The 16887-nt window shown below is 42.8% G+C and overlaps 1 protein-coding gene across 1 annotated transcript in view; it reads left to right on the forward strand.

Annotated features, from left to right (window-relative positions):
- The window catches only part of HMCN1 (hemicentin 1), a 157914-nt gene that overhangs the window by 107816 nt on the left and 33211 nt on the right, over window positions 1–16887 (forward strand). The window contains 18 exon segments of the mRNA XM_050306823.1: window positions 627–830; window positions 2316–2429; window positions 3236–3423; window positions 3833–3929; window positions 6914–7075; window positions 7249–7362; window positions 7466–7668; window positions 7907–7988; window positions 8120–8251; window positions 8478–8627; window positions 9983–10142; window positions 10737–10861; window positions 12298–12481; window positions 12648–12745; window positions 13179–13457; window positions 14172–14362; window positions 15404–15485; window positions 15883–16019. Coding sequence (XP_050162780.1) covers window positions 627–830; window positions 2316–2429; window positions 3236–3423; window positions 3833–3929; window positions 6914–7075; window positions 7249–7362; window positions 7466–7668; window positions 7907–7988; window positions 8120–8251; window positions 8478–8627; window positions 9983–10142; window positions 10737–10861; window positions 12298–12481; window positions 12648–12745; window positions 13179–13457; window positions 14172–14362; window positions 15404–15485; window positions 15883–16019 — 2702 coding nt within the window.

Raw genomic sequence — 16887 nt, forward strand, 5'->3', positions numbered from 1 at the left:
TCCAATGCCTTTGGGGTTTGTGTGATTTTTATTTCATGTATATTTTACTGATCTTTATACAGTATTTGATTATTCTTTTATATGTTGTGAAAAGTGGAGATTTTCAGAAGTCAGTGGAATGACATAACAACTCTGATCTTGCTCTAAATGATAAGAAAAGGTTTTTGTTGAACTTAAACTAAGACATCATATTTTATTTCTCTGTACTGAATAGTATTTAGAGACCCCAGATACCAGCATTCCATTGACCTATGCACTGTGTGTGACTACAAGAAAACAATCATGAGTAATTTCTGAAAATTTAGACAGAATGTGAACTTGAGTGAAACCAGATAGCTTATTGTTTAAGTGGTGGTGTTGACTGATATCCTCTGGGTTTGTTAGCAGGTCCTCTTACGCTGTTATTTAGTAGTCTTCAGAAAATGCACAGTAGATTGCTCAGTTGTTCATCCTGATGAGAAGAACTAGAATTTTCCTGGGTAACTGAAATTGGAGGATAGGGGTTGATTTAATACAGTTATCTTTTATTGCTTTTATTTAACATTTCAATACCTTTTTGTTTCTTGACTTCAAAACTCGCCATTTCTGCTGCAAAATGTGACCATTTTTCTTCTCTTTTGTTGTAGTCCCTCCTAGTTTCCAAAAACCTTACAGGGAGTGGGAAGCTGGGAACACGGTGGATGCAGGAAGAGTTGGAGAAAGCAAAGATGTGATTGTGAACAATCCTCTCTCCCTGTACTGTGAGACCAATGCTGTCCCCCCTCCCGTGCTCACCTGGTACAAGGATGGCTCTGCCCTGAGCTCCAGTGACAAATTGCTCATCCTGCCAGGTGGGTGTTCACGTGGCCCTCTCTGACCTGAAGCCACCAAGGTGATCTGAGGGCTGGGACAACTCTGCTGGGAGGAAAGGCTGGGGGAACTGGGATTGTCCAACATGGAAGAGAAAAGGCTTCAGGGTGACCTAACTGTGACCTTCCAGTGCCTGTGGGGGCTACAGGAAAGAGGGAGAGAGACCGTTTACAAGGGATGGAGGGACAGGGCGCAGGGAATGGCTTCCCACTGCCAGAGAGCAGGGTTAGGTGGGATATTGGGAAGGAATTGTTGGCTGGGAGGGTGGGCAGGCCCTGGCACAGGGTGCCCAGGGAAGCTGTGGCTGCCCCTGCATCCCTGGAAGTGTCCCAGGCCAGGTTGGACAGGGCTTGGAGCAGCCTGGGCTGGTGGAAGGTGTCCCTGCCCAGGGAAGGGGTGGCACTGGATGAACTTTAAGGTCCCTTCTGTCCCACACCATTCTGGGATACTGTGATGAAGAAATGGCCTTAATGCTGGTATTTGTATAGTAATAACAGACTTTTTCACTGTAGAACATTCCTTTAATGTTCTTTTCAGACTTTGTTGTCTGGAGATGTTTCTCTCCAGTCCTTGGCCTTAAGCTGTTTCCTTTTATTAAAAAAATTAGTTGCTAAAATGGTGTGAATGTCACCTTTTAACTTTCATAGAGAATCACAGAATCCCAGACTGGTTTGCGTTGGAAGGGACCTTAAAGCCCCTCCCATTCCCCCCTGCCATGGGCAGGGGCACCTTCCACTAGACTAGATTGCTCCAAATCCTGTCCAATCTGGCCCGAAACACTTCCATGTGCTGAGAAATACAATACAACAATGATAACTTCTCTCTGATCTGTTCCTGATTTATTTCCTTATAAAATTTGCTTTGACAAAATTGTAATTGGAGTAGAAAAGCCTTTTAACCAAGCAGTGAGGCATGGAAGTCATATTTCCAGCAGAAAAATGGCCATGAGCTCCTGTGTAACATCATGTGGGCAAGGGGAAGGGCTACCTGTAGTCCTGGGAGTCTTGCTGTGCAGAGCTACTTTGGGAGGGGGGGTGTAAAAAAGGGTAGTGCCTTCTTGGCCCCCTTGCTCATCTGTTGGGAGAGCAATGACAGCCACTCCCAGAATGTGTTCCTAAGGTGTCCTCTCCTTCTGAAGCGATTTATGTGGCAAAGCTTTTGCCTGTTAGTTCTGTGCTGTCTAACTGACAAATATTTCTCTTCTTGATGGAAGAATAATGCCTGGCTGCAAGTTGCTGCAGAATGTTACTCCTTTCTGTGGAATTAATTGCTCTTTTCTAACATTTCACTGTGAACGTGGCTCAAATCCAAGAATCTGACAGTAGAAAAAAGTAGCTGCAAAATAAAAGCCTTTAGTTACTTATAATTCAGACCAAATGCTTGACCATTCATAAATTTGCTTGCTCAGGTCTCTGATGGGCCATGGTGTGGAAATGATGGAGTTCCTTGGTGTGTGTTGCTTGCAGGAGGCCGAGTGCTGCAGATCCCGCGGGCCCAGCCCAGGGACGCCGGGACTTACACGTGTGTGGCGGAGAACGAGGCCGGGCAGGACTCCATCCACTACCATGTCCACGTGCTCTGTGAGCTCCCCTGCTTCCCCTTCTCCTTCTAGTGGCAAAAAAGGGTTCTCTGCTGACTAAGGAAGCGTTGTAGCCCAGGTTTCCTTTGTGGTTTTAAAGTCTGTGTATTTGTAAACTATTAAATTGACGAGTTTAGGGTGCTGGAGTTGTAGAACTACACAGAACTGTGTGAAACTGTTGTTTGTTCAGAATGTTTCTAGGTTGTTATTATAGGAACTCCGTTGTTACCGGAAAGAAAAGTGTGGGTAGAAATCCAGGTTTTATCTTGATACTTCTTGTTCCTTCTCCAGCTTCCCATAGAAAATTCTGACCAAGGCTTTTCTCTCTCTTTATTTTGGTCATAATTTTCTAAAATACCTGCAGAACTCCCAAAGGCTGAAGGGGATTGAGGGTGTAGATCAAAGAATGCTGCACAACCGTGTTGACCATCTGTTCTGTCTGTTGATGCACTCAAGGTTCTGGTCTTGAGAAACACATTTCTTTACCTTTGCTGCTGTGTATGCCGCTGAAAATATGGATTTATTGTTATGAAGGGGTTATACCTCAGAAATCAACTTTTATTTTCATAGCAAAGAACATGATGGACTAACTGGAGAATGAGTTTTCACCCCTACTTCTTCCTGGCTGCTGTGAATAAATGTAGTTGTGCTGCAGTCCTTTGAGTTATACTGAGTTGGTTCAGCTGAACTACTCCTGGGGCATTCTTATCTTTCACTGGAGATTTCTCTGCTTCCTTCTGAAAACCCAGTCTGATGTAAGAAGCATCCCTGAGAGGTGCTGAGTGACAGTGTTCTCCCTGTCTGCAGTTCCCCCGTCCATCAGTGGAGCTGAGGGTGACCTGCCTGAGGAGGTGACTGTGCTCGTGAGCAAGGTGGCAGTGATGGACTGTGTTCCCAGTGGGAGCCCTTCTCCAAGCATCACCTGGCAGAAGGATGGCCAGCTCCTGCCAGAAGATGACAAACACACCTTTTTGTCCAGTGGAAGGAGGTTACAGGTAGCTCGTAGTGAAAAACTGATGTTTGGCTTCACAAACACAAGCCAAACTGCCCATAAACACAGATCTGTTTAGTTTTGCTGAGTGTGCAGTCTTTGCTTTTTCCTGCACGGTATTGCAAACATAAGGAATTTATTCCCCTTCTTTCTCTCCCTCAGGTGCTGCTTCTCATTCCCATGCTGTTTTGTGGGGTCATGCTGTGAACCAGTCATTGAAATCACTTGGTTTAAAATAATATTGACTTCTGTGGAGAAAATAGTGTATTCTGAACGACTTTCCCTTTCTGTTGATAAATTGGATAATACTATCAAACCGATTAGAGAGCCAGTCTTAATCCTTCCCATCTGATTCTTTGACAGTGTTGTCTGTGTGTTAGTTCCACAGCCATATGTTCTCTTTTTTTCCTTAGATTTTGAATTCCCAAATAACAGATACTGGCAGGTACGTCTGCATTGCAGAAAACACAGCTGGAAGTGCCAAGAAGTATTTTAACCTTAATGTTCACGGTAAGTACAGTAATCCATAATTTTCTGTCTTCTGTCAAATACCAGTTTAGCTTGATGTGTGAGTTTTAGAGTGCTCGGGCTTTATGCAGGTAAATCATCTTATGGGGTGTGATGGGCATTCTGACAGACCAGAAATCAAGGATCGGTTTAAAGTACCTTGGCAACATGTGGCTCTTGATACCACATGGCTTTGACTCCTTAGAGGTATTCCAGAAAGGTGGGAATTGTTTTTGCGGGAGCCTGGGTAGTGGCTGTGTCTGCTCACCCTGTGGGGGTTGCTGAGCTCTAACATCATGAATTACAAGCAGGTCGAATACTCTGTTTTGATCTGTTCATAAAATTAATGTTCCAAGGAAATCAGTGGTTAGAAAGCATTAAATGAAGATACACACCATTGTAAAAGGTTGCTTTTTAGAAATGTGCCCTTTTGAGTTCCTTTCTGTTCTCTGTTTTTGGTTTTGTTGTAGAGTTAAAATAAATTTTGGCCTTAAGCACCAGAAGTCTAAAACAAAGGCAATCAAGAAATTGGGACACTTTTCCTTTAAAAAAAGAGTATCTCCACTACTTTCCCTTCCTCTCCTGATAGCCTCAGAAAACCAGGACATCTCTAATGTTTCAGAGTAAACCCAACCTTTCCCTTTTATTTCTGCCCGCTCTCCATCCCCCCACTTTGAACTTTCCATCCTGAATTGCAGAACAGAGGAGCATTATTCCCTCCAGTTCCTGTGCACCATTCCATGGTTAAAGCTCCCAAGGGATACTGGCAGCTCCATCCTTACTTGCTCTCACAGTATGATTTGCAGACTTGTATCCCAACCTCCTCCATGGGGTCAGTGTCCTTTGTCACTCCCTGCAATGGCAAAGCCTCTCTGTCCAGTCTGGATAGAAAACAAGTGCTGTGTTCTCTCCCTCACTTCAGTGCAGGACCAGCATCCCAGGAATGGGAGGATCCAAGTTATTCCCTACACAGTAATTCCCTTTTCCCTCATTTGCCTACAGCAGATTTACATCCTAAATGGCACAAATTTATAGCCCTTTTTTCTGTTCAGTGATACAACTAACCAAAAATAGTGGTGTCATGGGAAGAATTTACCCTGGAGTCGTTCTTTGAGGAATTATTTTCTTTCAGTGGCATCTGTCTAAATTTTCTGATGTGTGAGTTTTGTATTTAAATCAAAATATTTCCCTTTTCTTGACATTTGTGTTTTAATTTAAACTTCTTGTCTTTAAAATACTTGTTTAGAGTGACCATAGTCTAATCCTCTTCTCTTAAAAACAATATTTGCCTGAAGGTTCATTTCTAACTCAACAGTATTACCAACTTAAGTCTATTATTCTTAATGCAGTTTAATTTGAAAAATTAGAGTGTAGTTCTTCAGGAAAGGACCACACAGGGTGAAGCACTGAGGGAAATGCATTATCACTAAGCACCATGATCTGTGTCTTGTCAGTGTCAAAAAAGAGGTGTATTTCCAGCATTTTTGTGTGTTTCTAATGGAACTGCTTTCATAAATTTTAATAAAATATTAAAGATGATGCTCTTTATGAGGTTGGAAAAATCACTTCTGGTCTCCAAGGTGAGTGATAAAACTAACAGAAAACCTTTTAAAACATGGAAAATAAGTACCCAGTTTTAAAATCTCAACCTCTAACCTTAATATAGAATAAGTAGGTAATTTGGCTATGGAGTGCTATAATTGAGCCCATTACTGCATCTGTGGGCATATACAGATACATTTGCATATGTAGATTATTTGTGGGGGCTTTTTGCTGAAGAAATTGAAATCACCCACTTTTTAAGTAAGTTACATTCAGGACAGCTGAGATTTGGCCCTGTATATTGAATTACCCACTGCCAATAATCACATCTGTGGGAAAGGAACTGTAAAACTAAATAAATATAAATAACTATCAAATGTCATCAGATCAGAATTCTCCACTTACTCTAGTGAACCATTTCATGCTCTTTATCCAGAAAATATCCTTCAGTTATTCCAAGCTAAAAAATATGGACTGAATTCCCCCATTTACATGGACTCCTTGTTTCTCCAGTGCCCAGAGGAGCCATAAACTTGCTTTAATGACTGGTTTTTGTCACTCAAGTGACAGCAAACAGCTGGAGCATTTCGGGTGGAGATGGGCCAAAATACTTCAATGTTTCTGTCTTTGAAGAAGAGGATTCCATGTGTTCTTTGGAATAATTTTTCCACCTTATAGAGCCAAAAACATGCTTTTGCTTTCCTCTTAAGTGTTTTAGATATCCCCACTGCAAAAACATTGCAACTAAAACTTGGAGGTTATTAAAAGGAAGAGATTTACAGTTATTTTGTTTTAAGTCATTCTTGTAGAAAGGTCACATGTCAAAATATTGTTGATTTAAAAATACTGGGACTTGTGAGCTTAAAAAATGCACCCCTTGGAGCAATGGTGCAGGCCAGGATTCTGAAGTGCTTAGCTTGCTGTTAAACATCAGGTTTGTGTGCTTACAGAATAGCCCTGAACTGAGGCAGGAGCAATCATTTTGGGTTCTCTATCATGAGAAAACAGACTATTTCAGAAAGAATAGGAGCAATAAGAATTCAGGTAGGAGTGACAGTCATCCTACATAACCTGCCAAGGTGAATCTAATCTGTGCTGCCTCACACAGCAAGTGTCTGATGGGGCACAGTGTTAGAAAATTGAGAGTGCATTAGTCAGGACCTCATGGAGGCTCATTAGGCTTCCCAAATCTCAAGCACAGAAGGACTGCAAATGAAATAATGGACATTTTTGTGAATTACAGGAGCTGGAATGACCGTTAGATTGATTTCAGTCATATTTCCAGATGCATCCAAAAAACCAGTGGATCCATTCATGGGATGTGAGAGGTTTTTGTGAGTTGTTGCTCTGGTGAAACCCAGCAATGCAGCTTTATTTTAGTAAAATTGGTGGAATATCCTTTGCTGATGCAATGTAAACCTATTAATGTGTGTTTCTCTCCACAGTTCCTCCAAGTGTTGTTGGTACTAACCCTGAGAATTTGACCGTGGTGGTGAATAATTTCATCTCTCTGACTTGTGAGGTCACAGGCTTTCCACCCCCTGATCTCAGCTGGCTCAAGAATGGAAAACCTCTCAGTTCAAATTCCAACACTTTCATTGTGCCTGGTAAGGAATCTCAGCTATTTCTACAGCCTTTGGGCTCAACTTCTGTGTGGTTTGTCTTGATAAGGCTTGTGACGACTATTTATGGAGCCTTTTGGACCTGCAGTTTTAAAATAGCATTTGGGATTAACACAATCCCTCCAGGATAAATCTCCAACCTTCTCTCTTTGCTTCAGGTGCTCGGACGCTGCAGATTCCCCAAGCCAGACTACTGGATGATGGGGAATATACTTGCATTGCCAGGAACCAAGCTGGGGAAAGCCAGAAGAAGAGTTTCCTAACTGTCCTTGGTTTGTTTTTTGCTGTTTTCTGGAATTATACATATTGCTTATCTGTTTTACTGAGTTGTTTTGACAAAACCAAGGCAGAAATAACTCTGAGCTTCTCCTGCAGTGCCCCCAAGCATCAAGGATCCCAGTGGAGCCTCCCTGACAGTGCTGAACGTGCGGGTGGGCACCCCAGTGACGCTGGACTGCGAGTCCAATGCCATCCCACCCCCAGTCATCACCTGGTACAAGAACAGGCTCAGCATTTCCGAGTCTGCCCACGTGGAGATCTTGGCAGATGGGCAGACATTGCGAATCAAGGGTGCAGAGGTAGGCCAGGCTGTGGGGAGGCTGCACCTGCCACTGCTCTGCTGCTGTCAGGCAATTATTTTCATCTTATGTTTGTATATTTACTTGCTGTCGGTAGGAGATGTGTTTGCTGGAGGCCTTTCTTGCTGTGAGAAGGACCTTGAGTTGGCAGAAGCACAGGAGGGTGTTCGTATCTCTAGACTGTAGGATTAAAATCAGACTCCACAATGATTTCTTTTTTAATATATTTTAACTTTAGGTTTCTGACACGGGCCAATATGTGTGCAGAGCCATAAATATTGCGGGGCGAGATGATAAAAATTTCCATCTTAATGTTTATGGTGAGCACTCTCTGCATTATCTACAATAGTTAGTATAAAACCATAGACTTTGTAGATTAGACAATTCAAAACCAACTTACAAAATACATTTGTTAACCAAACCATTTTTCTTGCTTCTGTTCAATTCCTAGTGCCTCCAAGTATTGAAGGCCCTGAACAAGAGTCGGTCAGTGAATCCATCAGTAATCCTGTCACCCTTGTGTGTGATGCCACTGGGATTCCTCCACCAACATTAGTGTGGCTCAAGAATGGAAAACCAATAGGTAAAATGTTCTCTCATGCTTTTCACTCCTTGTTTTCCCCTCTTTGAGGCACCACTGTGCTATTTGTTGTCTCTTGGTTGTTTCTTCTTCATCTGTCTCTACACAGACTCTCCTGGTAACTGATTGCAATCCTTGTTTGGAAATTTTGAGGAAAGAATTTCTCCCAAAAGAGATGTTTGCTCCCCATGGCCTGGTTTGCAATAACGACTTGTTTGCATATTTTCAGAAAACTCAGATTCCCCTGATATTCACATTTTATCTGGTGGAAGCAAACTTCAGATTGCTCACTCCCAGCTTCTGGACAGTGGGACCTACATATGTATTGCCTCCAATGTAGAGGGAAAAGCTCAGAAAACCTATGTGCTTTCCATCCAAGGTAAGGGATGAGGGTTCAATGAGCAGAGGTGGTTAAAAATTTAGCGAGTGTGACACTGGGTCTGTGCTGGAAGCCCCAAGATAACATGAACATGTAGGAAAGTAGAGAACTCAGAGCATTATTTTTATGATCTGTACTTGGGGGGAAATGGTTAGAGGGTTATACTGCTAGAAAGTTGCATGGAAAAGAATATCGCGGAACTGGAATTCTGATTGTGGAACTTGAATACAGTCGTGCAGGCTATATATGTTTGCTCCTGGTCACATCCTCCCTTCTGCAGAGCGCTGGAGCAGCTTTGGAAGATTGTGGAGCACCACACACAGGTGGCTTCAGGAGCAGAGATACCCTGTTGCCTTTCTTGCCAGAGCAAATGGGAGGAGTTAGCAAAGACATACCGGCAGAATTCCCTTAGGAAGTACCTTTTTATCCCCCACCCCCGGCTCCAATGACAGTGGAATTGCCTCCACCCCCAAAATGGTGGACATGCGGCTCCCCCTCAGCGCCGCACATAAAATGGCTGCCGGCCACGCCCCCTCAGCGGCTTTCAAGGTCAAGCCACGCGCCATTGGTGCCAGCCATCTCTCCCCTCAGAACCCCCAAGCTCCTGGCATGGGCTCAAAACGGCCCCAAATTGGCTCTAAACGGCCCCAAATGGTGATTTGCCCTTGAGTTTCCCTTTTTGACCTCTTTTCCACTTAATTCCAGTTTTTTAAACCCATTTCTCATGATTTTTACCCTGATTTCCCTTCTTGTAAAGGTAAGATGGGTTAAAAATAAGGAGGGAAAAGTAACAAATAGTTAAAAAAGGGGAATAAAGAGGTCTGTGGGGCTGCTGTGGGTTTTGGCGTCACCTGTGGATCTATAGGGGGTGCCAGGGCTGGGTTTTCCTCTGTTCCTAATGACTCATCCCCATTAGTTGTGCCCCTGCCTGCCTCAATGTTAGGAATTGAATGTGAAGCTGTAAATGTGACTGAAATAGTTTGAAATGCTCAAAATTTACCAGAGAACAGGCTAGAAATGGCTGTTGTTGGGATGGAATAATTGTGTGGCTGTTAACAGGACTATGATGGTCTTGATCATAGAATCCCAGAATGGTTTGGGTTGGAAGCGACCTTAAAGCTCATCTCATCCCAACCCCTGCCCTGGGCAGGGACACCTTCCACCAGCCCAGGTTGCTCCAAGCCCCGTCCAACCTGGCCTTGGACACTTCCAGGGATCCAGAGGCAGCCACAGCTTCTCTGGGCACCCTGTGCCAGGGCCCAGAACTTGTTCAGGTGCTACTGCAGCGGGACTATTTCTGGTTCAGGTTATGTCTCTTGCTGCTGAATCCTCTTCCCTCCTTTGTGCGTTTCCAGTTCCTCCCAACATTGTTGGCTCTGAGATGCCGAGTGAGGTCAGTGTCCTGCTGGGAGAGAGCATCCAGCTGGTCTGCAGTGCCCAGGGAGTGCCCACACCCAACCTGCAATGGCTTAAGGATGGAAAAACAGTTGCCAGTGATGATTTACAAAGAATAAGGCAAGCAAAAATAAGCAGACACTGCATTCTCTTCTATAATTTCAAGGCTCAGAGGGGGAATAAAAGAGGGCCTTATGAAGGGAGTGTGAGAAGGGCCTGAGTTGGAGCTTAGCCAAGTTAAGAACATCATCTCTCTCTTTAACTTCTATAAATCTTGTATAATTTTTTACTACTTTCATTTTTTCTTTTTATTTTTTTTTAACAGAGATAAGTATATGATACTTATTTCTTTCTCAGTTAATAAATTCCATTAAAGTTCATCAGCTTCCTGAAAGTTTATTAAGGTCAATAAGTTCCATTAAGTTCCTTTGGAGGAGAAAGATCTGAGGCATGGAAACATTTTACTTGATGCTTTTCATTATGTGTCCTTCAAAAGCCTGTCTGGAACTGAATCCTAAAACAAAGTTAAACAAGTCATCTCTAGGAAAAACTTCCTAGCTTATCTCTAACAATAATATTTTGCAAAACACAATGGTTCTCTCACCAAACTCCCAGGAGGATAGAGGTAGTTATTTAACTGTCCAGAACGGACTGTTTATTTGCCAGGTCAGAGGAATACTAAACAAACACTGTGCTTTGTGATGCTCCTTGTAGAGTGACTCCAGATGGCAGCACATTAAACATTTCCAGAGCTCTCAGTTCGGACAGAGGGAAATACACTTGTGTGGCTACAAACCCTGCAGGAGAGGAGGACAGGATCTTCAACTTGAATGTCTATGGTGAGTTCTCCCAGATGTGAACCCAAAATCTGTGCATAATCCCATCTTTGTACACAATCCCAAGGGAGAGCCCAGAAAGGAATGTCTGTCTGCAGTGGAATACTAAATACATATGTTTCCAATTGCACGTACCGTAGATATCACAGTATATTCCACAGGATGTTCTGTCAGTGACATAAGCATTGAAATTGCTGGTAAATGTGTTTTGGGATAAACAGGAATTAATTCCTTTAGTGGATTTCATAATAGAGGAATTCTGCTTGTGGTGATTTTTTTATTTCTTGTGGAGAGAGATAGACTAATGCAACAAAAAAGCAGTATAATAGGAAATCGGCCCCAAGCATATCTTCACTAATTCCAATCAAAGTACATTAGCTAAAAGCAGAGTGGTGTAGGGAACTAGTAGTTAAAGGTCCCGAGTTTAAAAGAAAAATGGTGGAGTGTTGAAGGAAATTCTTCTCTTCCACAGTTTGACATCCAGAAGATAGTGAGTGTGATTCTTTAGCAGTGTAGAGAGTGGATATTTTAATTTGTGAAAAATGTGTTAATATTAAGTACAGTGACTGGAGCGAAGAGGGGAAAGTTCTGCGTGGGCAGGGTTTCACAGCTGTGCAGGCATCTGTCCCATTATACAGGCTCAGAATGGATGGGGATACAGGCAGGAGATGATCTTTGACATAATAAGGAACAATCCTGAGTGACCACATCACATCTTTTGGGAGAGAATGGCTCTGCACAGCAGCAGAGAGTTTTTTGTTCAGTTTGCATTGGTTGAAATTCAAGCAATAACCAACTTAAATGGTCTTATCGACACAACTGTTGTGTGTGATTGGGTGGTGAGTGAGCCAGAGCTTGGGGCTGCACGTGGCTGGGCCTCCTTTGTATAGTGAACCCCTAAGAGCATGGTTTTCACACTAACCTGTAAAACCAAAAAATCCCCCTAAGCAGTCCTGTTGTATAACCAGCCAGAATAATTAACTAGGTGTTTTGAAACTTCCTCTATTTAAAAATGAAGTCAGCAGATAAATCTAGATGTTAATAAATTAACTTTTCTCCTGTGTGGCTTCACTTTATTTAAGTCTCATTGAAGGACATAGGTTTGAGTGCCAGGTCCTTTCTGTCCCTGGGTTCAGCTTGTCCCCTCGAGGATGGCCCTTCCTGCACTGTCATTCTCTTCCCATGAGCTTCAGACTCGAAGTTCCCTGTTTGCCAAAGGATTCCACTGTCATTCTAAAGTGCATCTGATTTTCAATGTGTAACTGGCTAATATATTAGTGCTCAATATTATTGTTAGAGGATTTACTCTATTAAAAATGAGGATCCTCCCTGGGTTACCTGTGGGGGCTTAGGTGCAGGATTTCCTACAAGGTAACACATGAGCAATAATTTTAAGAGTCTGTTTTAATATCTTCCTTTTCAACATTTACAAAATGTAGTGCCTCCTGCAATAGCCAATAGTAAGGCTGAAGCAGAGGAGCTCACTGCCCTTTTGGACACCTCCCTAAATATTGAATGTACTGCTTCTGGGACCCCCTCACCGCAGCTACACTGGCTGAAGAATGGCCTTCCTCTGTCTGTCTCCTCCCAAGTCAGGCTGCTGTCAGCTGGGCAGGTTCTCAGGTTGGTTTTCGTCTGTCTTAACTAGCTCCATTTTCTGTTCTCGTTTGCTGTATCAGCATAAATCTTCTAGTACTTTTGGAAGCAAGAGTAAAATTTGATCTGAGCCATACCATAGTGGATTCCACGTATTCCATTTACAACTTGCTTAAAATGCTTTTCTCCTTAGACTTGCCCGAGTGCAGATCTCTGATACTGGTGTGTACACTTGTGTAGCATCTAACAGGGCTGGAGTGGACAACAAACATTACAACCTGCAGGTTTTTGGTGAGTTTCTCTGCAGTGCTTTGTGTAAGGAATCTTATTTTTTAATTTCTTAAACCACTTTTCTTTTTCACCAACACCATGTTGCAGACATACACAAGTATATCTTATAATCATGAGGGAAACATTGGCTTTTCAATGTGTTGGGGTTTTTCTAAATGGAAAGTGTTTTAACCCTAGAAGAGTCCTTACTTGAACTGTCACCCAGAATCCCAGAATGGTTTGGGGTGGAAGGGACCTTAAAGCTCCTCTAGTTCCAACCCCCATGACACATCACAGGTTTTTTAGAAAGAGGAATAATATTTAATTTCTCAGTGACTTTGAACACGTGAATGTGAGTGAGGAAATGCCAAAAGGTGACTGCATGCCAGCTGTTTCCATCCAGAACTGCCTCTGGGCTGTGCTGTGTGTGACCCAGCTGTCTGTGTCCCGGCAGTGCCACCGAGCCTGGACAGCGCGGGGGGCACGGAGGAGGTGACGGTGCTGAGGGGCAGTGCCGCTGCCATGGAGTGTCTCGCTGACGGCATGCCGGCCCCCTCCATGGCCTGGTTTAAAGATGGCCATCCCCTGGGCCTGGGGGCTCACCTTACCTCCAGCAACCAGGGCATGGTCCTTCAGCTGCTCCAAGCAGAGCCTGGAGACACGGGCAAATACACCTGTGTGGCCTCCAATGCAGCCGGAGATACCAGAAAGCACTTCATCCTCAACGTGCTGGGTGAGTGTTAACCTTGGAGTGCAGCAAAATGGGAGCAGGAACACGACATGCAAAAAATCTCTAGGGATAAGGAGTATTTTTATAGACTCGGAGAATCTGTCTATTCTATTCAGAGTGGCTTGGGCTGGAAGGGATCTGAAAGCCCATCCTGTTCCACCCTCTGCCCTGGGCAGGAACACCTTCCACTAGCCCAGGTTGCTCCAAGCCCCGTCCAACCTGGCCTTTTCAATAAATGATAAATGAGAGAAATAAAGAAGCGAAAGATACCTGAAAAGATGTGAATGTATAATATAGTATATATATTTCCCAAGTACTGAAATATGCTATAATGAATACAACTATATGCTATAAATTAAGAACTTTGGTTAGCAGAAATTCAACTTGACAGGAAGATACACAGCTGAAAGTACAACAGTGAATATATAAATATATGAATATATTCACTGAAACTGAAAAATATATTTTACCTGTGATTTTGAAAACATTTTCTAATGAATAATTGCAACTCATAAAATATGCAAATTAATAGACAGAGGTGGATAGAAATTACCTGAGTTATTCAGGGAGTTCGTGACACACTAAGAAATAATATAATGCAGACTAATTGTGCAAACTCCACCCCCAAGGCTGCATATCATGTTTTATAGACTTTCACAGTCAGTTGTTTTAGGTTTTTGGAGTCAATAAAGAACTCAAATGTTTTTCCTTCCCCAGAACCACCTCACATCAATGGTTCAGATGAACCAGAAGAGTTCTCTGTCATCGTTAACAACCCACTTGAGCTCCTCTGCATCTCCTCTGGCATTCCAGTCCCCAAAATCTCCTGGATGAAGGATGGGCGCCCACTTCTGCAGACTGATAATGTTCATATGCTGAGAGAAGCCCTGAGAATAACCAGTGCTCAGGTGGAATATTTGTGTCAAAATAGGCTCAGTTCTGCATTTCCAAAAGAGTGCCTGCCTTAGGACTGTCTTAAGAGATGTCCTAAAAACCCGCTACAAAATCACGTTGCCTTGGAGCTTCCCATACAGAACACACAGTAATATTCTTGGATGAGAGTGCCCAAGCACTTCAGCCTCTTTTGAGATTTATTACTTCATGTTCACTTCAGAGTTCCATATTTTTTTTATTTATTGGTGCATCGTGTTACAAAGCAGAACAGTCAGTGCTGGGACGAATAATTTAATGGTTTTAATCTGTCTGTGATCTGTTCTTGTTAATTTTCTACCTATTTGACTCTTGTTACTATCCCTTGCTTTTCTTTTGTGATTTATAGTTCCTCTTCAGCCTTCCTTCTCTTCCCATTAGCTTGGATTTTCCTAAAACCATTTGATGACACAGAAAAGCTGCATTTGCAGCCTTCTGGGTGCAAATTTGGAAAAAATAGATAAAGACTTTCAGATTAATTCAGATTAATTCCTACAATAAGAGTCCAGGGAAAACAACCTTTAAGAACCTTCACCATTAAACTGAAGACTGAATCCAGCTGTGGACAGCCAAGTGAAGTTCCTCAAACAGCAGTGGGATAGGGCTTGGGATTGATTTGTCTGTATAACAAACACTTCTTGGCTTTACAAGGAGGAGTTTACAGGAAGGAGAAACCATAAAGGAATTAATGACTGTGTGTGCACAAAAGGAATGCCTTAGTACCCAAACCTGTCTCTTTCTTAGATTGATCCCTTAGCCAGTTTCATCTTTATAGCTAGAGACACATCATCTAGAGAAATTTTATGGAGTCCTGCAACTCCTAAACCATCTCTGAACAATTCCACCACGGTAAAATAATGCAGTATTCGAGAACTTCATTTTCTTTCCAGGCATTCCTTATCTGCTGTGTTTGTGTTCAAGTGCTGCCTGTTATATGTTGTTGCCATGTTTGTATTTCCTGGTTTTGCTGACCTTTTCCCACATTCTGAGGTTTCTGCTGAAGTTGTTCCTGTCTCTAGGTGGAGGACACAGGAAGATACACGTGTTTGGCATCGAGCCCAGCAGGGGATGATGACAAGGAATATTTAGTACGAGTGCATGGTAAGTTCAGCTTAGGAAAAAAAGTTATTCCTTCAAAGTGTGAGCTGCTAAGGTAAATCAGCGTCTCATTTACCAAGGACATATTCTGTGACGTTGCACCATATGATCATAACTAACGCTTCTGAATAAGGATAGTTATTCTGAGCATGATACACAATTAGAAGGGAAAGACCTGATTTCTGTTACAATTTCAAATCTTATTTTTGAATACTAGGAAGTTTTTTGTGAAAAGGATGTGAAATATACTGATATATTTAACACAGGTATTGAAAAGTAGAACTAATTAATGATACCAAGCCATCACATTTATTTTAAGCTTCAGAACTAAACTGGACATTTTCAATAAGGAGCTTTTGTGATAGCATATGTGTGATGTTGATTTTGTTCTCTATTCCAGTTCCTCCCAACATTGCTGGTACCGGTGGGCCCCAGGATCTCACTGTGCTGCAGAACAGACAAGTCATTCTGGAGTGCAAGTCAGATGCAGTGCCACCTCCCACCATCTCCTGGCTGAAGAACGGAGTGCTCCTGGAGGTACCGAGGTTCCATGGCGTGCTCTGGCCTTTGGCTCCCTGCAGTGGTTACACACAGTGCCTGAGGGTTCTTGCTCCTCTCACTCGCCTCTCCCGTGCAGCACATGAGCTCCAGAGAGCTGAGTAGCCCCAGCCCAACTCCAGGTAGCCCTGACTGAAGCCAGCCAACCTGTGAAGTGGCCATCCCGCTGTTACTTGTTCTTTTTTCCTTTAGGGGGATCCCTTGCTCCTCCTGGATCCTCTGAGCAATGCTAGAAGCCTTCGGTAAACTCCTGAATGGCTTCCAGGAAAGGTAGCTGAGAAAAGACTACACTATATGTTTCCCTTGGCTATATTATGCATCCTCCTACTCTAGTAGCATTTAGAAAGGAACTGAAATTCTTTCAAAGCAAATGGGTTGGTAATCACCACGGTTTTGTACCAGATGCATCTTTTCCACTCAGAATTCCATAGTGCCAGTCTTTGCTGGTTGAGAGACAATTAGCCAGATGAGGATGGTTTATTCAGAAAGAATTTTTTACTTCCCACCCTGGGGATCACTCACAAAACAGGTGCTTCTCTATTGAACATTGAAGTTCAGTTACTGGTTGACGTTATTTGATAATTTTCCCTCAATTGATCTTTATTTTTTAATTAAGAGGAAACAAATTCAGCTGAATTGTATCTCCCTTCATTGTGATCCATCGCTAAATCTTCACCCAGATTTCTCCTTCTTTGCTTTCCTTCTGACATACCATTCCTCAGACTCTCTCTCTGGTGTAAATTTAGAAGAATTAAGTATCACTGGAAGAAGTAAGAATACGGTGGGTGAATATGTCTTACAGAGTGCTGCTAGAGACTGTGTTCTTGAATATGGCCCAAGGACCAGC

This window comes from Myiozetetes cayanensis, unplaced genomic scaffold (assembly GCF_022539395.1).
Source record: "Myiozetetes cayanensis isolate MyiCay16 unplaced genomic scaffold, myiCay2020 scf12, whole genome shotgun sequence".
NCBI lineage: Eukaryota > Metazoa > Chordata > Aves > Passeriformes > Tyrannidae > Myiozetetes > Myiozetetes cayanensis.